Source organism: Galendromus occidentalis, unplaced genomic scaffold, assembly GCF_000255335.2.
Source record: "Galendromus occidentalis unplaced genomic scaffold, Mocc_1.1 scf7180000077437, whole genome shotgun sequence".
In the NCBI taxonomy this organism is placed as follows: Eukaryota; Metazoa; Arthropoda; class Arachnida; order Mesostigmata; family Phytoseiidae; genus Galendromus; species Galendromus occidentalis.
In genome coordinates, this window is record NW_003805425.1 from 52834 (window position 1) to 79417 (window position 26584).

A 26584-nucleotide genomic window follows, 5' to 3' on the forward strand; every position below is an offset into this window, starting at 1 on the left:
CGCTGTTTAAGAGGGTCTCGGATGTTCTTGTGTGAGTGAGTTGTATCTCATTCGCGTTAGAAAAACAGTCTTCCCGTCCGACGCATACGTCGGACGTTGTCAATCACCATCCTCGCGAACCTTGCTGCGGTGCTGAGAGCTATCCACTCCGATGCGGAGAGATGCTGAAAGTGAAGGAGAGTAAACGAGCCGATCACAGAGAACTCGGTCAGTCCAGTCCAGTCCATTGACGTCAGCTTTTCCCGAGCTCTCCGGGGATGAGCGGAATTTCTGAAGCGTACTCTTGCGGATCTCAAATCACCCTGGAATCTTGGAATCTCCACATTCGGTTAAGGATCCTTCCGTGCCGCCTCGACTATTCCCATCTTGATTTCGTTTCCTCATTCCATGAGTTGTTTATAAGTTGCCGCTTAGAAACGAAGCGATTTTCTTTCCCGCTGCGTTACGTTCAGTTCAATCATCGACTAGAGTAATGCAGTATAGTTCGACGCGGAATAAAGGGAGTCCCGACTCGTTCCGATAGCTTAATTTGCGCAAACGGGTTGCTGCCGGGCTTCCCGAGTTTCAGTTTTCCTCACGTATTAATTTTCTCCATCGGTTGTTATATTTGTCGTGGCCTGAGTTCCTGCCTGGTCTATGAGTCCAGTTCGCCGGGCTGCTCAAATTGAGTTTTATATTTCCGTTGTACCTTCTATCTCTATATCTATCGATGCATGGATGGTATGGCGATTGGTCAACTTTCATCATTCACGTAGACCGAGAGCGACGCGTTGCTTCTACGACAGTCATTCCTGCGAGTGCTTCGAGCGCTGGCCGGCAGCAAGAAGCGGGCCGAAGCTGACAGGCGAGGGTTGCGGCTGTCGGCCCGCGAGGTCGGCAACCACCCTGCGCTCGAGTCGGAACCTTGAGTCTTCGAGTGACTGCGTAGACATTTCGAGGATCGCGAGAGATTTCATATGTGGTTCACTCAGGTATCGCCGCAAGGACGTCCAAAGAGGAGGAATCTGGACCTGGAGCCGAGGCTATGAGTTTCATAGAGAAGAAGGAGTACTTTGAAACTCTGGCGACGGAAACCGCCGAAGTCCTCTCACCGACACAACGGGAAGGAGGAGCAGCTGTCGGCGACTTTGGAAGGAGATTGTCCCAGGAGCGTCAGATGACCAGCGCAATCGAGACGGCCCAGGAGCCGGCCGCGAGCCGCATCGTCGGTGTCGCCAGCGCTCGCAAGGAAGACGAGCAGACGGCACCGACCCCGCCGCAGGAGATCAAGAGACTCCTGGTGAAGACCGTCGAGGAAGGCCGCGAGGTTCAGGAGTTCGTCGACCTCATCAAGCAGGAAGCGCAGTCGACAGAGAAGACGCAAACGTCTTCGGCCCCCGAAACCACGAGAAAAGGAAGCCAGAGCGAACAACCAAAACAATTGGAGCAAGCTGAAATCAAGGAGCCTGTTGCACCGGGAGCCGCCGAGCTGCCGAAGCGTACGACGAAAGTCGTACGGAAGGTCGAGGAGAAGAAGAGCAATCAATCCGACACGGCGATGGAAGAGACAAAAGTCAAAGCAGGATCAGGAGTCGACAGTGACAAGGCCGACGAGGTATCCAGCGAATTGCCTCAGGCCGAAACCAAGTTGAGCTCTGTGTTTGGAGAAAAACTCTTTCCCAGCGCGGCCGCCACCAAAGGAGAAGCCACGCTCCTAGACGAAGCCGCTCTGGAGAAGTTCACCGTTCACTCTTCGGAGGAATTCACTCTGCAGCACAGCGAGGTGTCTGCCAGCAAGACTGTCGTCATACAGCAATCGAAAGACTCACTGGTTATGCAGGAAGAATCTCCGCAGAAGGACTTCACTGGATACGATATCGGCTCATCGCCGACGATGTTGGCCCACAAGGTTCAGATGCCGCTGACGCCCGAGTTGGAACGCGACGACATGTTGCGCGTCGAGTACGCATCCGAGGAAATCGGCTCCATCCAAATGGAGACCACCAGTTCCATGGGCCAGCTGTCCCCCGACGAGACCGACGAACACGTTGCGAGTCCGGGATCCTCGTCCCAGAAAACAGAAACCAAGTCCGAAGTAACGGGGTCCGCTGACAGCACCGAGGAGGAAGCCTCGCTCTCACGCGAAGTCGAACAGATCGCCCACAAACTCCAGGAACATGAGCTCGTTTTGGAGGAGGAACTCCCTCTGACCCCCGACGTGTCCGAGTATTCGGACAAGGTCGCGCCCGCCCCGAAAGGCCCGACCAAGGAACAGCTGGAGCAGCGCGTAGAGGAGATCGCTTTCTCATCGCCCGAGGAGCCGTCCTCGAGGAAGGATTTCGACCCCACTCAGAGGAGCACGAGCCCTGAAGCTCTCGACAACGAAGAGGTCGAGCCGCGTTCCACCGTCAGCGAAGCGTCGGGAGGCGCGGCGCCCGTCCCTCGGCCAGTCGGAGCTCTGTCTCCGGACGAGTTGAGCGTGGCCTCTTCGAAGGATTTCGACCCCCAGCAGCGTGACCTCAGTCCAGATTCGGAATATCCGGACGGATCTGTGAATTTGAAAAAGGCCGCTGATATCCTGGAAGCCACCGAGGAAGAGGATAGCGAGAGTCGTAAAATAAGTCTGGAAACAGTTTCCAGCGATCTCACCAAAGAGGAGGAACCATCCGACTTTTCCAGATCTGAATTATCCGAACAGGTGACGCTAACCGAAGACTACGACCTATCCCGATCTCCGACGATGAGAGCCCACGCGGTGAGGATGACGGAGGAGGCCGCCGATCGTCTCCTCCATGCGCAAGAGTACGAAGAGGTGCTCCGGATGCAGACCGACAGCGAGGGGAGTTCCACTCAAGCTCCTCAGAAACCCGTAAGTCTCGGAGAGCCCGCCCGTCCCGAACTGACCGTCGAGGAGAGCACCCCGATTCAGGAAACCGCAAAAGGGGCGGATGTCCCAGAGAGCTCTGATGACTACGACGTACGGAAATCACCAACCATGAAAGCTCACGCCGTCAAACTCACGGAAGAAGACGCCGATCGTCTCCTTCACGGCGATGAGTACATGGAAGTGCTGCAGAGCATGGAATCCGACCATGGGGTCTCTCAGGAGGTTTCGACCTCGATCGAGACTCGGTCAGATGATTTCGATATCCGCACCTCGCCGACAATGAAAGCCCACGCTGTCAAGATGACCGAGGAGGATGCCGATCGATTACTTCACGAAGACGAGTATCTAGAAGTACTTCAACAACAACAACAACAGCAACAACAAGATCAACAACAGACTGAACAATTGGATCAGCCGAGCTCGTACGATATCCGAACCTCGCCAACGATGAGGGCACACGCCGCGTTCCTCGGGAGCACCGAACAGAAGGAAGAGTTCCTCACGATAACCCAAGAGGAGACCGTAGTAACCCGTCAACACGATGCCCTTAGCCCCGACGAGCCCAGCGTGGCGTCGTCCACCAAAGACATCGACCATCATGCGAGGGGTTCAAGCCCCGAAGCCCTATCACCCACTGAAGTGAAACCAGCCATGAGTCAAAGCGTCACAGAAGTCACCACGACCACGGTGACGACTTCCGTTCAGGAGTCGTCGAGTACTCCCGTAGACGAAGCCATGCCACGACAGGACTTTAATCCTCTACAACGGAGCGAGAGCCCAGACCCTGAGGCGCTCATGGATCAAACCGAAGTTCCTAGATTCACCATGAAGACGACGAAGACTGTCGTGGAAACCGTCGTTCTCCCAGAGAGCGGAGAGCCCGTGATCACGAAAACGACGACTAAGGACGTGAAGTACACCGACCCGGAGGGTGTTGAGCATCAGATGCACAGCGTTGAGAAACTCGGAGATCCGACCCAAGCGGATCAACAACATAGCAGTATTCCCAAAGACATTCCAATGGCTCGCGCTCTGTCAGAAGAGCAGTCCGAAGCCATTAGTGAGAGTTCAATGGTTGAGAGAGAACTTAGTCCTGAGCCGGAGGCCCTTCAGGAAATGATGAGAGCAACCAGATCTTCGACAATCGAACTTTTGCAACCACAACCGCAACAGCCACCACAACATCAGCAGCAGCAGCAGCAGCCGCAACAACAAACGAGCACCGCGCAGAGGTCGGTTCAGTTCGACCAGTCGGACAGCCTCGCGTCGCACGTTCAGTTTCACCATCCCGACGTCGAGAAGATCTCCGAAGAGATCCGATCGACCCACGAGAAGGCGTCGAGCCTCGTGCAGGAAGTTACCGAAAGAGCCGCGGAAATTGCTTCGCAGATGGCGGCGGCCGCAGCGGCTGCCGCCGGCGGTCGAGAGCCCGCCGCCGCCGTAGGCCAGGACGACGAGAGGACCTCGAGTCCGGACACCGAAAGCTTCATCGATCACGAAAGAGACCGTGCCCAGGGCGTGGCTCGCGATATAATCGAAGAACTAGCCGAACAGAACGACTCCGATGAAGATCGAGCACAGCACAAGGAGAAGACGATTCTGCTCACGATGAACGACTTCAGTTCTTCGCTTGAAGAAGAAATCCTAGAGACCGGATCCGCAGATAGCCTCGACGTCGATATCGAGGCGGAACATCCTGCAACCTCCACTGAATCAAGCCATACAGTGCAAGAGACGTTGCAAAAGGAATCCGAACACCACTTGTCTGAAGTTCCAACATCCACATCTGCAGCTACAGCTGCATCGAGCACCGCCGCAGCCTCAGCAGCAGCAGCAGCTCTATCGTCAGGTAAAACCTCTTCTCAATCTCTCGTTACCTAAACAGTAGTGCTTTGAGTGATTGATAGTCCGAGTGATCGATGAGTGATTGATTCATGCGTGTGGTGAGTCTTCCTTTTCGTCATCTGCATCGATGAACTCCTTTCTTGATCTCCTGCTCCTGTTCTCCATCGTCGACGATCGTAGTAGCGATGCCCCTACTTCATCCGGCCCGAGGATTCCGCTACGTCAAAGCTTCTCGCTCGATTTTTAGACGTTTCCCGTTTTCCTAGGAGTCTCCACGATCCCTTTGATTTTTCTTCTTCATTTTCAAATCATGTTCTCCCTCGAGATTGACGCGCTCGTTAAACGCATGGATCAGATCGATCAGTCAGTCCGAGATCGACGACAGCTGTGACGTCGATCAGTGCGGGTACCATTGTCGACACGTGAACGCAGGAGCTCGGATCTTTTGCTCCGCGAACGCTCTGCTGCGAGTTCCTCGGCGTACCCGAGTGCTCTGAGGCTCGCGTGCGCTCTCTTTTGCGTCACTGAAAATTTCCGAAGTCTCTGATATTCATCTAGAACGAAGATCACAATCTGAATGTCGAAAGTATGTGTCAGCTACGCACTGCAATTAGACACTGTTCCAACACCTCATGCCATGAGTCATAAAGCCTCATAAAGAGAGCCCTAAAAATTCCATCTCTCCGCCTTCACGGTGAGATCCACCGTCGCCCTTGGCGAGGGATTGCTTCGTCGGTGGGCGAAGTTCGCGATATCAAGTGTCTTCAGCTGTCGTAGGGGAGGTCCAAGCCTAAGATCCAATTAAATTCGCGGAAAATCGATGCTGAGCTGCCTAATTGAAATCCACTGCGGCGCACCCATGTTCCTTCCAAAGTTTGTTTTATTGGATCGCTCTCCCCGAACCTCCAGATCCACGTGAACATCATGCCTGATAGATAAGGTCTGTCTGGACCCATGTGTCCAAGGAATGGGAAGGATTCCCGTAGCCGAGCCGATATCCTTCATGGTTGTTCGACCGTTTTACCTCTACGTCCTACCGCTGATCATGATGCCGTCCAAGATGTACCGTAGATCATTCCTGAATGTCTTCATGTCTTCATTCATCGTGCGTACACGCACCTTCGTTTTGTGAATGTATCGGGCACGTCAATCCCGGTTATGCTCTCTGCCCGTCTGGCGATGGAGCGACCGCTTTCCGTGTAGCATTCTGTTCGAGGATCACCCGTGAATCGTTTTCCCCGATCGTGTCTCCGTCTACAGTAGTTCCCAGCATCCCACGCCCCAGAGAGATATCTACCCGCGATCGGAACCTCCGGTGATCCGATTTCTCACGGTTACCCCACGCATCACGGGAACCATGTCTCATCCCATAAGGGTTTGGAATGTTTTGTGTATGAAGTCATTCTGGATTCCGGTGACCCAGTCGAGTCTCTGGACGCGTCGAACAGCATTGGATATCATCGCCGATGTTTCCTCGGCCGTACCCAGCGAAGCGATTGCTGTGGTCGTCGTCGCTGTCAGCCCTTGTTGTGATTTATTGGTTGGTAGTTGATTGAGTTCAAAGCTTGACTGGTCTGTCCAGAGGAGTAATTTCCTTCCGAGATCTGTACGTATACTTATTTCTCGTTATCCGAGACCTCGGTCCATGCACTGTTCGTACCGAGATGCCCTTTGCTTGCGGGAAGCCCTCGATCAGTCTGTGTCAGGGGGCTGGTGATCATTTGAAGAGGTCGACCAGAGGTTCAGTCCAGTCCGGAGGGAGAGCGCCTTTCTCTCAACAAAATCGGGCTCCTACCCGAGGAAGGTGGAGCGAGGGGGTGGGGGGTCCGTTAATGGAGCGCACTCTGAGGGGGCCAACGCCGCGTGACTGATGAACTGATCGATGTTTTTACAACAGAGCGCGCTGCCGACGATGGGCGCGGCAAATCCGCTGGAGATTCTAGCGTGGAAAACTCCATGACAATTCACGAGCATCCGATGGCGTTCGAGAACGCGGCGTTCCGAGAGGACTCTGGCGGCGTAGTCACAGGCGACGTTCGTCCAGGTGAGGAGGAGCCCGGCGATGACGAGGAGCATGGACAGAGTATTCGGTCCTCGGCCGCGCAACTTAGTTCGAGCACCTTCACCGCAAGCGTGGAAACCCTGACAATCACTGATAGCACGTACACTACAACGTCTACGTCTACGACAACGACCATTACGAGCGGTAGTGGGACAGTGATCGCACAGGGCCTGTCATCGAGACAGGAATCCAAGGACGAGTCCACGATCTCGCAGGATATCACTCGCTCGGCCTCGGACAGCGGCGATGAAGACGCTGCTGCCGGTGGAGATAACGATGATGACGACGACGACGACGAAGACGACGATAATCCCAAACTCGGTGTTCAGTTGCGCGTGAAAAGAGACCCGAGCTCCTCAGATCAGAGCAAACGTCAGAGTTATCTCTCGGAGGGTTCCTCCGAACGAGACTCGGACCGACAAACCCAAGTGCCTTCTTCGTCCGAGCAAATCTCATCGACGACACATACGTCTGAATATGAGACCGCATCCCAAGGATCGAAGCTCACGATCTCCACATCGTCAACGACGTATAAGACGGCGCATTCGTCGACACAGTCTACGATTTCCGATGTTTCGGATCATTCCACGAGTCATTTCTCCACGGCGACCATGGGACAGAGCGGTGACCTTTCGGACGCGAGCGACACGATCCTGGAATCACCAATCGGTCCCGCGGGCGACAGACGCGAAGGTCTGTGGGGAATCGAATCCCAGCAGCAGCAGCAACAACAACAACAACTGCACCATCACCAGCAGCAGCAGCAACTGCCGCAGGAGGAACAGCTGAGAGAAAACCTGCACCAATCCACTCAGAAGCAGAGCCCTCCACGCGAGTTGGCGCTCGGGGAAGCTCATCAACCCGAAGAGAGCAACAGTCCGATGGAAGAGCTGCTGCGGAGATATCCGTACGGACTTCCCAGCAGCGGAATCGAAGCAGACGAGGATGAAGGCGGCTACGCGGATGGCTGTTACGACAAAGCCGGAATGGGTGGAATGCTAAGGAAGAAGAGACTGAGTCCCATCCTGGACGACCACGGAAGCACGCCCGACGCGGATTCCTCGTCCATGAAGAGATCGCTGGGTCGAGGCAGCGAACGAGACGATATGAGCGTATGTTCTCTTCAAGAATTTGAGCGACTGGAGGCCGAGATGGCTGCTAGCAAAACCAGCGTTCCTTCCAGTTTAGAATCGAGCAGTCAGCTGGCCGGAGGCTTGCCTTCGGCCCTGAGTTCGTCCCAGCCGGCGGATTTCGAGCGGCTCGAACGAGAAATGCAGCTTGAGAGTTTGAGTAGTTTGCACGCGGAGAAATCATCGGCGGCGGGTATGGCCGTCATCCAGGAGCACGATATGTCTTCCTCTCAGTTTGGTCAAGCCGGAACGACGCTCCAGGCTGGAGCGTCCTCACTTTCCGAAGACGATTCCACCGCGGCCACCACCGAACTCCATCGGAGTTCCCACGCCCAGCAGCGACGACTCGAGCAAGAAGATTCCGTAGCCGTTGAGCAACGCAACGAAGAGCTGCTGGACAGCCTTATCGAAGAGATTGAGCACCAGCACAAAGACGAAGCCATTCACCTCGACGAGGACAAAGGTATCGAGCCGGACTCCCTCGGACAGGAGCGGACGCCGGACTTTCCCGATTCGTTGGCCCAGTCGCGTGGAGAAGCAGCTCTGTACGATTCGTTGCACGAAGTCAAGGAGATTGGGGAATGGGATTCATACCACGAGGGACGGGACGAATTGGCCGAAATTGCACCGCGTTCCATCGACCCGCAGCGCTCGACTACGCTATTTAGCGGCGTTATCAGCACGGAACAACCGGACTCGGGTCTGTTTCACAGCGACGATGAGAGAACCGCCGTGACGATGAGCAGCTCTTTGTCAGCCCGTGGGCCTCTCCCGGCAGACTGCAAGCAAATTCCAGGTAGATTGTTCATTCCGTGATTTCTTGTTCTTCTACTTCGTTCCTTACCCGAAAGCACCTCACCTTCCACCATTGATGGCACACTCGCATCGTGCAGCTGCAAATGAACGCATTGCCGGCTCATCATCGCGAACACAGAGAGAGGAATGCAACAATTCTTGTGAAATGAGAATCCCAAGCTGCATCTTGCTCGTTTGGTATCCGTGTATTCTACTTGGTTCATTTATTGATTCGTCGGTTGGTTGGTTGGTGGGTCGGTCGGTCGGTCGGTGGGTCGGTAGGTTTATTGGTCGCTAATGAGCGGATGATATCTTATTCAATTTGCAACGGAAATTCCGCAATGATCACGGTGACGGCTCCTCAATACTCAACTCGAGGACGAAAAACGAGGGAGAACTCTCTACTCCTCTCTCCGCGAATGGTACCTACTATTCGATTGATGAGTCAAGCCATCAATCGTCCCGCCTGAGATATTCATGAAAATTGGCCACGGAACGGTGTTCAGAGGGCGGGGGAATTACAGGAAAATTCATTCAAAGATCACTTGCCTTCACCTTATCACCGAATGCCTAACTGATCGATCTTCGGTCTCAGTTTCTTTGTAGTGTTGAAGTCACTTAATTTTATTTTATTACATTTCTGTTAAATATTGGTTTTACGTTTCGATCGATGTCAGGGTCGGCACGACGGTCGATCACCCCCTTCTGTGGAGGGTCGGTTGGCGGCTCGTAGTATACTACCACCACGATTCCACGAAAGATGCTTTGCACAACTTCGAACTGATCTCGCCACGCACTGAGCCAGTATATCCGACGAGATCATTTCCGAAGTCGCCTAGTCGACTTGGCAGCCACAGCCGATCGGCAGCTTCATTCGATTTATGAGCTCATGAAACTTCAATAGATATTTCGTTAAGTGGTAGCATGTGTCTCCGTCGTTCAAATTTTCCGTTCACATTGACATGCATGTCTCTGGTCGGCTTACATTTGCTGATGCATTTCATTATATAGAAACAAGTTAATCATGAGGTAGGTGAGGTGCCTTACTAGTTTCTCGCACGCTCTCCGAGATCCAGCGTACGTCTGGTGTTCATCGCAAAAGGAGAGAGAGCGATTCCCGGAATCGACCTCTTCTCCGTTACCGCATGCCTTCCCGGGAAAACCACCTCATCCGAGATTCCGAACCGCATAGCACATCGATCTTCATCTTTCAGAGAGTCTTCTCACGGGCGAAATACTGACGGCAGCCGAGTCACACACCGGTGTGCAGTGAGTTTTCCAAATCTTTAGCATTGATATTCCAAGACGTGTCTTTCTTCCTTTACTCTTGCTATTAGTCCCGACTCGCTCCCGAAAAAAATCATCATCCGAATGTGGACCTAATCGATCCCCCTCTTCCTCCAGAACAAGTGTGACCACCAGGACCATAACCGAAGTCGACTATGACTCCGAAGGCAATCCGCACGAGAAAACAGTCACCATCACCACCACTCGCAAGGTTACGACTGACAAAGATGGTCAACAGCACGTCGAGGAGACGGAAACCAGGAGCTAGATTCTTTCCATCCTGTCTTGAAACCTGTCTGGAGGGCCGTAGAAACATGAAGTGTGGAGCGGGGAAACAAGCAAATCTTATTCATCATACTGCCAAAGATATACTCAGGAGTAGGCTCTGTTTGCCAACGAGCTAGTTCGATTGCGACAACAACAACAAATGAATCAACTCCTTAATGTACCGAGTTTCCTGGAGGGGACTGCGGTCAGTAGGCCCTCAGGGCGAGCGACGCAAACCGCTTCCAGACGAGATCGCTGAAGAAACCAACAAACAAGAACGACGTTTTGCAAGAAACATAGACACACTGAGCAATCCGGGCACCTCCAAGTGGAGAACCGGGCGGCTCAGCGAAGCTTAGAGAAGAGAGCGTCGAGGCTGTGGAAGTCAGACGAGGAAATTCACACCTAACGTCATGCGACCCGACGTGCATCGTTGCAGCGTGCCTTCGTTCGCGAGGCGCACGAGAGAGAATTCGAAATTTTGCGTGACTACTGCGAGTCAGTCGATTGGTCGGGGGATGAGGAGAGAAATTATCCCTTAGCCCGGAAGTCTTTTTGGGCAACCGAGAGGATTGATTTCGTTCTGGGCAACGATAGTTATACCCCGAATAGCTGCAATATATTTCATGTAACCGAAGTAGAACGCTACCATGAATTCTAGCGAAATTTACGCCCGAATTCCGCTTTAATCTTCTTCGTTCTCCTTGCGCAACTATACCCATACTACGATATCCTAATCGATCCGGAAGATATTCCTAAACGAAAGGAGATGTACCAACAACGGCAGCAGCCCCAAAAACGTGACAAGGATAGATCTGGTCGAGTCGTGGGCCTGCCGGGGCATCATGGTGGCAGTACCAGCAGAAAGGAGCGAGTTTTCTATGGTTAGCCGGATAGACTTCTCGAGTCGTTCTCGGAAGAGAAAATTCGTGGACTCGAACGAAGTAGGATCGATGCTGTTGCCACGAACCTTGCTGGAAACATGATCAACAGCACCGGATTTCGCCAGTCTACAACGGGAAAGCGCTCCGTGGTGAGCTGGACGTGTGTCCAACTCGATATCGTCTATGAGACTCCAGCACTATAGGGAGGAGGAGAAGCAACGTAATTCACCGAGATGAGGGTGCAACGTATACTTCGCGATGTATTTACCGGAACAGCACTTTCCGCGTACACCATGATGACTTAACCAACTATCTACTCCGATGCAAGATGAGGAAAATGAATCAAACGTGACTGGCTATAGATACAATTATAACTTCCCGTCATCACATCCAACTTATTAACACTTAATATATTAATAAATTATTACCAATTACCATTACGAGATGCCTCTTCCCTGGAAAGTGATTCGAAACGAAAATGATACCGGCATTTTGACGTCAACTGTGACGGCACTGAACGGACGATCAGCGGAGCTCAAGTCTCGATCAGATTGCGGTTGGAACGCATGGCAACCCTTCATTCAAGATCCAGCGCCGAGTATTTATCCAGGAGTCTATTCGATATCCCTCGTATAAGGTCTGGGCTTCTCAGGGAAATCATATGTATTATCAGGGCGAGACTGGTGAAGCTGGCATTCATATGCGTAGCTCCAGTTCGGGGTCGAATTTCAGTAGCTCAGTCGGCATCTTCGGATATATGGTTTGAAGATTCCCCAGTGGCGAAGGAAATGTTTCCCTCGGTGACTACCCCCTTCGCACAGTCAGATATGCAGCTTGAATTCTCTCTTGTCTACGTAACCCTCCTCACATTCTCGCATGATGCTCAAAGACGAGATCTGAGCCCCACGAATTTCGCGCCAGCGATGTCTACGAGACTGAGAGCTAATGATCCGCGCGCTGTCTCCCATTTTCGATCGAGCCCTCAGCTGAGCTAAGCATGGTGGTCCGAGTAATTACTGGACTTTCAGAGTTCCAAGTTATCACGGTTTCCGTCGCGAGCATTGGTTCTACGGAGATTCGGACCGTTCAGGGAGCGCGCTCAACTGAACCGGATCAACTCGACCATCGCGCCACATGGGTAATCCGACCAAGAGTTAGAAAGAAGTCCCTCGTACCGGGAGAGAGAGAGCTCCCTCGTCGCACATAGGGATGATCTGCACAGGGAGCCATTTCCAGAGAAAAGATTCCAGCCATGTTCCCAAGTGACATGATCCATGATTTCCGCGCATGTCACCCCCTCCCACGGGCTTCAATTGGACGGTTTTTTTTCCCGCTCCACCGATGATGCATCCACTTCTTTTGGGTTCTGCTGCTTCACATCCATCTCAGAAATCTCCGGGCGGAAGGATATTGATGAATACGCTCTCGATAGACCGATTTCGATAATAAAGGGGAATAAGCGCGTTGGAGAGCCGCTTCCCGCGAGCTCTCGCGGGAGGGAATTGTTGCAGAGAAATGGGACAGCTCGGTAATCTTCAGAGGACCACTTTTTCTCTTTTACTCTTATATGTACATACATTCCGAGTCTCCAACTAATTCCTCCTCAATTCAGTTGATCAATACAAACTGATGATAGGTCTCGAGACCGCAATCTATCCTTCATCGGAAAAGAGAGAACCTTTTACCGCGTTTCGTCTGCGGATTCGCTAGACCTGTCTCCACTTCGTCCAATGCCGGCAGTCGTTGCAAATCACCTGAAAGTCAGACAGCATTAACTTTCGAGGATGCGAATGCCAGAAATTTTCCCGGCTCCTTCCTGCGACGAAGTTCTCTGCCATGAATAATATTTGACAGTTGTTCCACGATCGATTTCGCCGGTTTATCCCTCTGAGAACTAACCCAACGCAGCGATCGAGGCTCGCGTTCGAAGCATTCTCTGGGCAGCTCTGTGGATATCTTCTTCGTTGATTTTATTGATGGCGTCTATATAGTGAGCTGCGTTCCGTCGTTTCCCCACGGAGAGTACTTGACGACCGATGTCTTCGAACAAAACGGGTCTTTGTTCCAAGTTCATTAGCAGCATGCTCTGCAATTGTTTCTTCGCCCTTTCAAGTTCAACAATACTAATACGTCCGACCATGATCGCGAACTCATTGACGATGATCTCGACCAGTTCCCCCAAGGCAGAAGGGTCAGCGGACGCATGGATGCAGAATATGCCAGAGTCATTGTAGGCATGGTTGTAAGCTGTGGCGTTGAACATCCAGTGGTACCTTGCAGGGGACAAGCATCCGATCAGAAAAGAGAGGAATTCGTCGACTCGTAGACCTTTCTCGATATCTCCGAAGGTATCAACCCTGAGACGTACTCACCGATTGAGCACATTCGTATAGAGACGGCTGTACATTCCTTTTCCTGGACCACCGGCAGAGAAGCTCCCACCCCCACCCATTAAGATGTTGAGTACGCAATAAGTTATGAATTCGGGATCTCGATGCGATGCGGACTCGAGGGCCAACATGAAATGAGCGAGGTTGGGAATCGGAGTGGGACCGAGCGACATTTTCGAGAGATCTTTCGAGACCTGAAAAGGAACGAGAAAGGAAAAGTTCAGGGCTGAACTCTCGTAAATACTGAGTGCAGCGTTTATCGATTTCGGGGCACTCGAAGTCGGTCAGAGAAATGAAAGCCTCGCTCGAAGTCACCTTCACGATGCCTCCGGTGTACTGCGAGACGGACTCATCCGTTTCGAGCGAGGGATCGCCAACCAGTGAGGGATTTTCTACCCATATGGGTTTCTTTTCAACGAAGTTCCTGCAAATATTGATAGCTCCCGTATCCAAAAGGCAGAGCTCGAATCAAAAATACCGAATCTGTTCCCTCAACAACTCTCGGATAAAGATAGATGGAGCCTTGAGTGAAGTCGATCATATAACGATAGTGATCGAGGTGGGGAACTCACTTCTGAACGCATTCCACTAGCCTATCGTGATCTATGCCGACGCCGGCAACAACCATTCGTTCGGGTGTGAAACGTTGCTTGAGGAAGGTGAAAATCATTTTCTGATCGATAAGCGGAATATTCTCCTCCGGGCAGAGCTTCGGCAGACCGAGCGTGTTGTTGTTGAAAGCTGCCTGGAATTGCGAAGGATACAATCAATTTTTGAATGCAATGAGCCGCAAAGGCTTCCTGTCTCCTAGAATTCGCCGAGCCAGACAGACCTTATGGATCATTTCCGTCAAGAGGGTTTCTTGGTCCGGCTTCATGTCGGCGTCTCTGAGTTCACATTCGATCGCCTGTCGCGCGAAGAAGAGCTCCTCGTCCGTTACTTGGGGTCTCAACGTGACCTCGCTCAACAATTCAATCACAGAATCTAGACCTCGCGGATCCGCTGAAGCTGCGTAGATCATGGTGTCTCTCGACGTTTGGCAGTCGCAGATTCCTCCCTGTCCCTCGAGAACCTTGAAAAAGAGTCAGTTTGGAATCAAGCAAGTGCCTAGGCGAGGAAGGGAAGCTTTATTCTGGCAAGGAGCCTTCTTTCGTGGCAGAGCTCCCGGAAACGCAGGCCCCTCTGTCTCAATTACCTGTAGGACCTCATCACGGTTCTGGAAACGTGAAGTTGAACCGAACGCTAACTTTTCCAAAAAGTGTGAGATTCCCGAACGGAACGCCACTTCATAGCGTGGACCGGAGTCGATGACAACTGCAAGGAGAAATTCAAGCAATGAAGAGGCATACCTCACATTTATGAGCGCTTTTAATCCGAATCGGAAGTCTACTCTCGAGTATTTTCTCTTATATGGGTCCAACATCTCACCCCGGATCAGATTTTTCCGAGAATAGAGCGACGAATGGTCGAACTCACCTCCGACGGTTGAGAAATGTCCGAAACGGTTTTGTGACGCGACACGGATACCGTTCTCCAGCGTGGTGACCTTGGATTCATCATCGTGAGGGGATGGCTTAGCATATGTGACTTGAGGAAGTCCTGGGAGTTCTTCCGAGAGGGAGACTTTGGTCAAGTCTGCGACGGCCGTTTGACAACCTCTGACTGGGCATCTGTGGGGTAAGTCTTGCTTTAGTGAGGGTCCACGGGCGACCGTCAGGGACAGGCATCTCAAAAGTCAGAATGAGCCTAAGCGAGGGACCGGTCCGGGAAAGGATGATCGCTCCATGTGATGGGTCTTGAGGATCTCAGGGATTTGTCTGATTGGACATGAGGCTACCCCACGATTGTTTGCGAATCAAGGACTTGAGGCAAACATCATTGAACGATCTCTCTACTGAGAGTAAGTTCCCGTGTCTCCAGGCAAAGGGGCTCTGAGGGGAGATCACCTTCCTTATCAGATAGAACTCGGAAACCATAAACTGCTTCTTTGGAGCTTTTTCTTCCATTTCTGGATCCCGACTCTGCGTCAGATCATTCTTTGCCAAAGAGTCAATGGAGGTTCCGCTGATTTCCGCAGACATCGCGGGCAGGTTCCGACCCTTTTCCAGGTGGTTCCAGACTCTTGAGGACACGGCTGCTCAACTCTCACGGATCTTCTAGCCCCATGTCACGCGGCTCAGAGTCTCCGGACTCGAATCAACGAGCAGAGCCCCAGAGCGCTGCTTTTGAAATCCGATCTCGAGCGCCTGGTGACTTCGGAGAGGCCGTCGATCGTAATTCAAGGCGTCCATCTGTCCGGGAGCTGCCAATCAAACTCCAACGGTGATAAAACTCCCTCATCGAGTATCATACCTGGCTCGGATCCGAAAAACCTTCTCGATCCGCGCACCGAGGCGCAGCATGCCTGCCGACATCTTTCTGCTTGTGTTTTGAACATTCCGTCGAATAGCTAGTTGACGGACCCGCTCGAACTGCTCCTCTCGCGCGTGCTCCAATTCTTCTCCAAAACAGTGGTTGACAGTTATGTAAGGCATCTAACTTCTCGATCCGCGCGAAGCCGATTCTCTCACAAGTTGTAGATCCTTAATAGTATTAGAGCACTTCCTTCCTATTCATGTTGGACCATTCTCTTCCCTACGTCAATAGCGATGCACCAAACACTGATATCTTCAGAGGATGTCGATGATCAAAATTATCACATTCTTCCAATGTTGATTCTATGCCAAATCCTCAGCCCGCGATGAAGCTGGATCGAGTTTTATGGGGACAGAAAGTCATCCTGATTCCCTACGGGAGACAACATGTCGACAAATATCACAGGTGGATGCTGGACCCTGTTCTCCAAAGACTTACGGGATCCGAACCTCTAACGCTGGAAGAAGAATACGAGATGCAGATCACCTGGAACACCGATTCTGACAGTGAGTAGCATAACGGTATGATCGACGGTACTGTCTGATTATTGCTCAGTCGAGATTACCCCGCTGAAGAATTTACGTTGGCGCCGACTCAAGCCGATTGAATATTGCGGAGTATCACGACGCGGAACGAGTCGGGCTCTCTCGCATGGGATGCAGCGAGGAGCCGCTGACGTTGTGGGTCTGAGAGTCGATCAGAAGTTCGGTTCAATCACTGAGGATCAGGAATGAGGATACCAGAAGAGGAACGATCCGTCTCCTTTCCAGAGTGCACCTTCATAATCCTGGATCGAGCCGTCTTCGCCAGGACTTCCGATGAGGTTGAAGCAATGATCGGTGATATCAATCTTTTCTCGCAAACAAATGATCGGTCCGGAGAGGAGCGTTTGTTTGAACTCGCAGAATGCAGCGTGATGATCGCCGAGGAATCGTCACGGAAAAAAGGCTTCGGGAGAGAAGCCATGTTCCTGATGCTACGGTACAGAGCTATTCCATTTTCGTTAGTGTCCGCGAGTGACGCTAGTTCCAATGTAGATATATGAAATCGAAAGCTAGAAGGATAACATTGGGGAGAGAATGCAAAATTCACCGAGATCATCTATCGAGCAGGTTCGCCATCGACGAGCTCGCGAGCAAGAGCTTCGTCGCCAGAATCAAGACGGACAACGTCGGGTCCCAAGAAATGTTCTTGAAAATGGGTTTCAAGAAAGTCTCCGTTAGCCAAGTATTTCAAGAAATTACGTTCAACGCCGACGTTCGTGACGTCCTAGAAAAAATTGAAAATTACAATTTGCTGTACGACGCCTCGACTTACGACGAGTTCCGGTTAATGTCGAAACAATAAATGTTTTTCTTCCTGGAAAATATTCCTCGCTTCAAACGAGCAGCATAATTCACTCAGGAATCATGCAGCTAGAAATGCGAGAGTATCGAACGCCCGTTTCGGAGCGTCATATACAATCTCCGAATTGGGCAGCTTCATTGCCGGATAAATCCACGAGTGGAGTAGCTCGAACCGAGTGAGCCTGGATCAATCAATCAATAACTCTTTTATTCAAAAACAAGGGACGGGACTAAGATATCGAGGAGTCATAGCCTCGTTCCAGAGGCAAGGGGGGGGCGCAACGAGTAAGGAGGGAAACTTTTTTTTTGTACAAAATAGATTTTATTTATGTTATTATTCCATTTTTTTGTTGATGTTGTCGTTGTTTCAGTTGTATTTGTTGTCAAAGTTTTAATAAATTAAAAGTAAGTGGCTTAGTTACAAGAAGCGGTGCCGGCCAACCACACATGTCGAACAGTGTGCGCGAAGGCACGGCGCCCACCTTAATCGGGCCCACCAGGAATCGGACGAACAGACATTGGGACATCATAGGCCAGGCTAGCGAAGTCAAAGTTCAAGCGGTATACCGGCAAAATGCGTATTTAGAAGACATGGGTGACATGATATATTCTAGAACTAACTACGAGCGAACTCTGGATCAGCCTGGACGCGCAGGACCAAGGCGACACCGAGTTCGCATCTGCTACAAAATAAATATATTTTCACGGATCGCGCGGAAGGCGCATCACATAACGTTCGACAAGAGTTTCTCGTTTTCCGAGCACTTCGGACGTGAACGCTCGCAGGAGTTGGAAAAAAACGTCCGCTACAAACTGTTCGCGAAATGTCGCTCCAACGGAACGGTACCCTGATCGTTCCCGAGCACAGCGGGTCGCGACGGGCACGTTCGTTGGGACGCGGGCGGGCAGGCGGGGACAGTGACCGACACAGTATGATATCGCTAAGCCTTAAGTACGAACGATGGGGATCATCACACAGGGGAAACATCGCACATCAGTGCACGTCGGTCCACTGAGACCGGAATGGGGTTTAGAGAAAGAAGAGCGGATCTTCGGGTAGGAGAGAATTCCGCCCAGACTGCGATACAATTAGAAAGAACCGAGCAGGAAGGAGGGTATTGACTGATATTCGCTAATCCAAAGAAAAGTCCTCTGTCCATGTCTGCAGAACCAGCTCACTGCTCCCGCATATTTTCCCTGCTTCCTCGTTTTCCTTTGTCTCAGTCATTCGACAATCTATTGCATCAAAATGTGTGTTGTTGTGAACGAATCGAGCAGCTGGGAAGCGTCTAGCCTCCCAACGTGACGAAGGAATGCGTGGAGAATTTTCAAGCTACATACATCTCCCCTCGAGATTGCTTCGGGCGATTTTCCCTGCCCTAATGTAAACAAGTCAAGTCATACGCCCAGGAACGTTTTCATTCCATGCGGCGTCCGAGGGAGCTGCTAGCGGAGCTGCAGAACGGGACAGACATGATATATAAGGAGCAGCTAGGCGTGAAGAAGATGATTCGACGATTTTTTCGAGTTTGATATTTGTTTGTGAATTCGTTCGTGACTAGAATGGATTGTTCATAGCTGTCCGAGAGCATTAGAAAATGCTTTTTCTGCTATTTCCGCTGCTTTTTTGTGCCCTCGAACAAAACTGTCCTAATACTGTTCCTACGATTTTTTTTTCGTTTCTCCGAGAGGCTTCCACGATGGTAAGCGGAGCCGTCTGAAGATCTGCATCGATCACTTCCAGCAGTTAGAGTGTATGTTTTGTTCGTTCGTGTGCTGTCGTCAGTAATTCGTTATATCCGCCATGTAGGCGATTGGAAAGAGAAACCGTAAAATTTCGATTGAGTGATGCCTCGCCGATTGTTCACAGCTCGTCGCTTATCGATTGCATTCCTTGTAGTCGCAGCTCATCGGATCGCTCCGTGAGCGCTCATGGATCGATTCGCGTTTTGGAAAATTTCACGACTTCAAGCTTTCGAGGGAGACCACCGTCACGAAGCCAACCGAAAAGAACTCATCGCCGATTGGACATCACTTATTATAATAATAATAATTGATGGATCATTATTGATGATAGCGAGCCACTGATAAAGCAGCTCGAGGTTTTTTCAATCGTCTTCTGTTTCGCTTCTTCGTTCCGGCCGATCATGTTCCGGCAGGATCCGGTCAATAAATAAACAGAAAAGTTGCAATATAAAAATATATATATTACCCCTTTGTCTTCGTTGAGCATTTAATGTTATACTTGTAGAGCATTGCGCTGGGTGTACGCAAAGGTCTTCCTCTCTCTGAATAAATATTTTCTGTCTGTCTGTCTATCTCTCTCTCTCTATTTGTCTGTCTCGCTCGCTTTCTCTCTATCTGTCTCTTTCTCTCTCTCGTTCTGTATTCACCGTCCTCGCCGAGGTCTTCCCGTTCTGGTGTGCCGGCGGAAACGATGACGACGACAACAAAAAAGCGTCGGCAAATCCTTCGTCGCCTCTTTCTAAGCTTCGATCCGCTAGGTACCGCTAATTGTCTGTGTGTACAGGCCGATCGTCGTTACAGCATCACAGCGCCGGTCTCCACTCGAGCCGGAAATCATCTCAGAATTAAAGTATATAATATTCGTCTAGTACCTATAGACGACTCTTGTCATCATCGCCATCACCCCCATCACCATGGCTTTAATCGTCGTCCCTCATCACCATTATCGCGTCACTCTTACCGCCATCGTAAGCCTCGTCGCAAGCATTTTCTTCGAACATCTGATCCTAATCGTGTACACAAGCCTTTCTTCCTATCAATCAACTTCCTGACCTCGGATGGAAAAATACTGATGGCTACGAGAATATTTCGTGATGACGACGATTGTTCCCGCCGGTGATGCTGGTGCTGGCGGTGATCCGGTCGACTTGAATTATTGCGCATCATCAGTACGGTGTGCCCTGATCCTTTGACCTTTTCAATTGCACCTTCAGTCTCTTGGCTCCGATCTGGAAACCGTTCATGGACTGGATGGCGGCTTGGGCGCTCACTGGACTCGCGTACGACACAAATCCGAAACATTTGGATAGGTTCGTCTGCTTGTCTATGAACACCTTCGCCGAGATCACCTGACCGAACGGCATGAAAGCCTGGACGAGGTCAATGTCGGCGAACTCTTGAGGGAGATGATAAATGAAGAGGTTCGCTCCATCCGGACCTTCGATCTGCTTTCCGGCCGGGCTCTGGATCGTTGTCAAGTTGACGAACGATGCCGGAATAGTCGCTGGATGATACGTCTGGGTCAGGTCTGTGGAGAGGACTATTCTTAGGCGTGACGCCCGCTCTTGTCTCGGATCGAGAGGGGACAAAACGAGAATCCATGCGACCGCTCCGCTCACCCTGGTGATGATTCGCCATTCCGTTGGCGAGTGAATTGAGTGAAACGGGACTGAGAGAAGACACTCCCGACATGGAAGAGTTTCCTGATGGGGATCCATTCGATTGCGCGGCAGCCGAAGCCAATGCGGACGCGATGTTCTGCATCACAACGGGGTTCAGACCGCCGGCTCCTTGCGGGCTGTTGGCGAGTTGAGCTAACGCGGCGATCGACTGGAGATTCGCGGCGTTGACATCTGCGAAAGAACATCTCGAACCTTCAAGACATTATAACCATGTGGGAAAGCGAATCTTCGTATTTCCAAAATAGGGGATAGGATCGGGATCAGGGATTCGTGTTTCGCGGGTTGTATATATTTTGCGGGGTTTATATCATCGCAATCGGAGATTCTCTCCTTTGACTAACCTCCACCAGGATTGGCTGTGGCTGTGAGGGCGGACAGTGCGGATGGTTGAGCTGTGTAGCCTGAAACTGAGGTTGCGATTGATTTTAGATTCCAGACTACCGGTGGAGAAGCTCGTTCGAGATCCAATCTCCAGGCCTCGCGTTCACAATAATTTCCCCCAGCGAATCAACTTCTTCTCCTCAATATTTTTTCAGTGGCAGGAATAGTGATGGTTCATTTGACGGTAGATGATGACCTACCCGCACCTCCGTTGGCAGCGACCAATGTTGCCAACTGAGCGATGTTTGGAACAGGTGTTGCTTGAGTGAATCCGCTGAAGCTGTTCTGAGTCTGCAAGGGTGGGACGATGAATCTTAATCTCGCGTCGATTCCCGTGGAGTGTTCCCTCCGATTCGTTCCTCGGGATCTCCTCGGAAATATTCCGACCGCGGATTCGACTCCGCATACGACTCACTCTGGCCTCCGTATACTCACAGCTGGACTGACCATGTACGTCTGAGGCGTTTGCGAGAGATTGACGATGTTCGCCATGTTCCAGAGGTTCGTGATCATCTGTTGCTGCTTTTTCTGATCTTTCTCTTTTTGAGTGTCAGCGAACTTTACAACGAGTGGATTGCTGCAACCTTTCATGGTTTGCGAGTGATTCATCGATTTGATAGCGTTTATTGCACACTGGCGAGTGGAGTAGGTCACGAAGGCGCATCCTTTGCTCTGGCCTTGGCCGTCCCGAAGAACTGTGCATTCTTCGATCGTCCCGAAGGACGAGAACATGAGACGGACGTCGGACTCGTCGCACTCTTTCGACAGCATTCCGATGAAGAGTTTTCGTTCTGCAATGACAAGCATCGACCATCGAGTCTCGGTCACGATCTTGCCGTGGGCGGCTTCGCTCAGCTTCCGGAGCGAGCGTTTCGGACTAGGAAGCGAGCGGCGTGAGTGGACAGCCAGGTATCGCTTATGCAGATACGATCAGAGTCGACAAGACCTGGTTAGCAGCGATCTTACCGTTCCGATTCTCGCTGTCAGCAGGTTTCATCTGTATGGGATGGTGCATGCCGGGCAGCGTCTTGATGTTGTGGAGATCGTTCTGAGCATCCAGTGCGGACTTGCGAGTGTAGAAAGTCACAAAGCAGCATCCTAGAAAAGAAATCTAGTCACAGGCGTATCTTTGATATCTGGCAACGGAGAAAAACGACCACGGTCAGGACAATGATCCTACAAGTAGTCGAGCCAACCTTCATTCGGTTGGGTGGGCAAAAACACATGACTCTATGAACGAGCGACGATTCTATAAATAAGTGGGCCAGCCGTATCCACCCTCAGGCTGGTCGGACGGCCACAACGAACATCGACACGAAGAGCTTTGAGCCTAAGAGCTCAGGCGCAGGAGGCTATTAAGAGACTAGGTTTCATGTGCGAACTGCTACCGAATGTTCTAGCGGGTGGACTGTCGTCTTCGAGATTTTCTCCAAGATCCCCCCGTCCCGGAAGACGGGAAAGCGGAACCGAGGGACCCCCTCTTCACTCCGATGATCCACGGAGCTTCCCCTCTTCGGCCACGGATCTCCCCACCGGAAATCAACGGTAATCCTTCGACGCGCCAAAACTATTATCGATGCGCGTTATCGCGGCGTCCTATCTGTTCACCGAAAGATATCTCTCTCGCAAGGGCCGCCCGCCCGCTCGCATTCGATTCGACATAACGACGGCGTCGAGCCCACAACTGGCTCTAACGAGATCTTCTCTCGAGCCTGGAAGAAGGCTCGAGAGACAAACCACAGTGGCTCAAGTGGCTGGCCTCACTGTCCGTCTGGCTGCCTACTCGGTCGCAGGAGAGTCAGTCGCTTTGCCGGACCGTCTGTCTGAACGACCCGGCGATGCTCGTGATTGAAGAGACATTTCAACAAGCAAACGTAAGCAGGAAAGTGAATAGCCGCCACGGGATAAATTACTCACTCACTCGGTCACTCACGCGGTGCGCACCTGTACGCGCGTACACATCGATGACTTGACCGCTTGTCATAGTCGAGATGCCCGGCCTCGCGATCTCGAGGATTCGCGGACCGAAGCGTTCTCAAGATGCCGTTCTCTTTCCCGCTGATCGGTGTTTCATCGATAAATTAGCTGTAACTTACCTCGACTGTTTCCGGTGGCCTTATCGCGAAGAACGTTGATCGAGTGAACCTTTCCGAATTCTTCGAAAAGATTTCTTAGTTCGTTCTCATCCCAGTTCCGGGGGATCTGTCCGACGAACATTTTGATCGCATCTGGATCGGGTTGCGGCTGCAGATCTTGCTGCTGAACCGGAGAGTTCATTTCCTCTCTGAGAAACAAGAAATGACAATCGTTGATTAGAGATTCCGGTACCGATCGAGCGATTCAGATAGAAGCGAGCTTCAGAGCTTCTAGAAATTCGCCCTTTCGCTTGCTCGCTCGAAAATTTATAGAGTTCTGTCAGAAATTTGTTAGCGGGTTTGGCTCAAGTCGCAAAAAAAACTCCGGTTTTTTACCATCGTTTTTTGCCCGTCTAGGAGCCCGCGGCAAACCGTCATCTTCGCCGGACAAAAAACAGAGCCCAGCAAGACTCGAGACCGGCCCGAAATTCATTTTTTAACGTATGCTTTTAATGTGAGCGATAGTTTCGAAAGAAGATAAGGGTTTCATTCCGAATAAGTGTTCCGGGTTCAGGCAACAAAAACTTATCGGGCTGCGGTCACATCATTAGTTGGAACTGATTTTCAAGTGAGGGTCTGGACCACTGTGTGGCATCAGGGGGTTCAGGTCTGGATAGGGTGGTATAGAGAAATGATCTGTGGTGAGAGGGTTCTGTTGTTGCGTAAGGTGACTCTTCCGCTCGCTCAGCATCTTTTACCTGAGTTCGACTCAGTGGATTGTGCCATGCGGCTGCCATGTCGTCCGATATCTGCTGCGAAAATCTGCCCGGGAAATATAGTAGTTGTCGAAAGCTGTCGAAGTCGAATGAAAACCAACGGAAAAGCGGAACACAGACGTGGACGATGGCATACCGAACGGGCAGCAAGGGGCTTTTCTACTACGGATTGTGCGTCTACTCTTCGATTTAATACGTCTCTAATGACAAGATACGTCCCAGACAAGAGGACACGGAGAAGGGGGAACCGGCGGGTTATTTCTTTACAGTCGCTCTTTTCTCGCGAACCCCCGTGACTGACTTCTGGACTTTGCGTGTTTTTCCTCTTCAGAGAGGAATGCGCCCAAGAAAATTCGTTTCCGACACGTTTCTCTCGAGGCGGGAAAACCTCGATACGACGACGACGGCGTGGCGGCGGGCACGATCGAGGTGGAAAGGATTCCGGGATTGATGATGATGATGATTATTATTATTAATGGAGAGAGTGGTGGGATTAAAGTGGGAGTATTGCGTTCCGCGATTAGATGAAGGAGATGAACATCAGAAAACCGAATTACTCCATCCAAACAGAAACATGTAAGCGTTCAAACACATGCTTAGTGAAGAAGACGTTGAGACCTTGAGCGAGGACAAACCTGGACTGCGTATGAGTATCTTGAGTGGGGTGCACCAGAGAACTGGCGATGGCATCAAGCCGCGCCAGCTTACAGGGAACACTTTCAGCGATGTCCTTCGCCGAGCTCATGACGTCGCTCTGAAGGACATGCACCTCGAACCGGGCTCGACACACAACGGACTCTACGAAGGATGAATGACCGTCAGCGGCAAACGAAACACCCCCTCAAGCAGCTCCTCTTCGCGAAGAGGTACTAATGATACACAAACCGACTTAGCCACCGACCGACTGACCGACCGACCAACCGGATCGTACCGTTTGGCACACCGGTCGAGACACAATGACGGCGTCGGAGACGACGACAACGCGTAAACGCTAGAGAGGGCCAACCACTCAGTACGTTCGAAATGCCGAGAGATAACCAATACTTAAAACAATGGGATTTCAGGCTTCGAAACACGGCTTTGATCGTCGTCGAGCTCACACAGACACAACCAGCACGCGGGAGAGAAGTTCACGGAGAACACCGTGTGCCTGATAGTCCTGCGATTTGAGCGCAACAACATTCGCTGCCGCACACTTAGCGACCTCTGCACGTGCGCAAGTGGCAACGTGGTCGAGCACAGATTCACAAATCATATCACACCATCGAAGAAGCCCCATTTCCGAATCAGATCCTCTGAGACAGCCGGTTCGAGAGATCTCATTTCCTCGAGGAGTCACAGCAGCACCATGCAGCGCCCATGGAGAAGAGCTCCGGATAATTCTTCTCGGTCTTTGACAATTCCCCGAGTCAGAGATTGACGCGGTCGCGGGCAGACTCAACCGGAAAACAGAAATTATTCTGAGGACTGGATTCCGGGTCCATTCCGGATGGCTGGGACCTGGCTTCCTCGGACCGCTCGTCGCCTCGATCTGATCCAGTGCCGGTTACGAAACACCGGTTATCACTCCATGGTTCCTCTCTTCTCTCTCGTCCGCTCAAGTACGGATATATCAGAAGTTGGAGATTCTTGGGCGAGGGCGGGCAGTGCACTGTGCTTTCGCTCGGTCTGAAGGGCCTCCTTGTAAAATCTTCGCGTTATCTTTCAGAGAGCGCTCTGTGAGACGTGGCCGTCGTCGTCTCCGAAACGGGTACCTCTGTCTGATACTACGCGCAGCCAGCGCTCAACCGCACCTTTAGCGACGGCAAATCATCGACTTTGGAACTCGGAGTCGAATTCAATGGTGTTCGCTGCGTACTCGACGTTCGAACTCGAAGCTGGGTCAATTTGAAAAAAAAATTCTAGAAAATATCTAACGATTCCGTTCAAATCCGATGAGTAGATCTCGAGGAGGCTGCGACGAGAACGAGGAGCTCTCTGATCCAGGGGAGAGACTCAAGTGAAAATTGACACTTCCAACGTCTCGATCAGAGTGTGTAGCGAAGATGGAACGAGCGCTCGTTTCGAGAATTTGAGACATGAACCGAGGCAGAGTATTCGACTCGAATTACCCGAATTCATATACAGAAACCGAGAGATCCACCGAGACACCTAAAATACGACTGAGATACTATCCCAGCGAATTCCTGGCGCTCTTCTGGACGCAATTATGCATGAGCCGGAGTCCCTCATAGTAAATCCGTGAGTACGGGGAACGAAACACATGTCGGACCACACCTGCGCGATATTGATTCATCAAGCCAGTAATCTCCGAGCGATGAAAGATCCCCGTCGCCCTGTCCGCGTATCCACAACAGTTATCCAAGAGCTCGTGGAACTTGAGGAATCTTATCCTGACAAGATGTAAATTGGCGCGAGCTCTGCACTGAATGTTGACGGCCGCCAATCAGGGCGAAGGGAAAACTCAATTCAGGAAAAGCGATTCGAACGAGCATCTCTGGGAAGATCGACAGGAACTTCCGAGTAGGACGAAGCGACCACATGATTCATGGACCGTGGACAAGAGCCGCCATAATGCTCTGCGTCAAGACACGGAACGGGCTGCTAAGGCCGGCATTGCTGTATCTCAGGTCGTGT

The 26584-nt window shown here is 51.4% G+C and overlaps 4 protein-coding genes across 4 annotated transcripts in view; 2 read left to right on the forward strand and 2 right to left on the reverse strand.

Annotated features, from left to right (window-relative positions):
• The window catches only part of LOC100907797 (ankyrin-2), a 45680-nt gene extending 35427 nt beyond the window's left edge, over positions 1–10253 (forward strand). The window contains exons 17-25 of the mRNA XM_029111378.1: positions 972–2266; positions 2392–2451; positions 2546–4098; positions 4169–4286; positions 4382–4715; positions 6609–7466; positions 7626–8699; positions 9913–9967; positions 10103–10253. Of these exons, the coding sequence (XP_028967211.1) occupies positions 972–2266; positions 2392–2451; positions 2546–4098; positions 4169–4286; positions 4382–4715; positions 6609–7466; positions 7626–8699; positions 9913–9967; positions 10103–10253 (5498 nt within the window). The remainder of the gene's footprint in view (positions 1–971; positions 2267–2391; positions 2452–2545; positions 4099–4168; positions 4287–4381; positions 4716–6608; positions 7467–7625; positions 8700–9912; positions 9968–10102) is intronic.
• Positions 10254–12670: 2417 nt separating this feature from the next.
• On the reverse strand, positions 12671–15946 carry LOC100905479 (mitochondrial-processing peptidase subunit alpha). The gene is made up of 9 exons (XM_003742986.2): positions 15879–15946; positions 15003–15196; positions 14722–14840; positions 14359–14598; positions 14099–14271; positions 13842–13950; positions 13509–13720; positions 13036–13409; positions 12671–12890 (listed from the first exon to the last, which is right to left on the reverse strand). Exons 1-9 carry the CDS (start codon positions 15938–15940, stop codon positions 12796–12798), a joined length of 1578 nt encoding a protein of 525 aa, XP_003743034.1. The 5' UTR covers positions 15941–15946; the 3' UTR covers positions 12671–12795.
• Positions 15947–16266: 320 nt separating this feature from the next.
• On the forward strand, positions 16267–17288 carry Mnat9 (microtubule-associated Nat9). Its single transcript, XM_003743002.1, has 3 exons — positions 16267–16447; positions 16712–16922; positions 17054–17288. The coding sequence occupies exons 1-3, from the start codon at positions 16267–16269 to the stop codon at positions 17286–17288; spliced, it is 627 nt and encodes a 208-aa protein (XP_003743050.1).
• A 2184-nt stretch (positions 17289–19472) lies between these two features.
• LOC100908078 (CUGBP Elav-like family member 2) lies at positions 19473–25093 on the reverse strand. The gene is made up of 8 exons (XM_029111381.1): positions 24583–25093; positions 23193–23380; positions 22063–22194; positions 21532–21887; positions 21297–21387; positions 21057–21122; positions 20626–20886; positions 19473–20561 (listed from the first exon to the last, which is right to left on the reverse strand). The coding sequence occupies exons 1-8, from the start codon at positions 24690–24692 to the stop codon at positions 20200–20202; spliced, it is 1566 nt and encodes a 521-aa protein (XP_028967214.1). The 5' UTR covers positions 24693–25093; the 3' UTR covers positions 19473–20199.
• Between the last annotated feature and the right edge of the window lie 1491 nt (positions 25094–26584).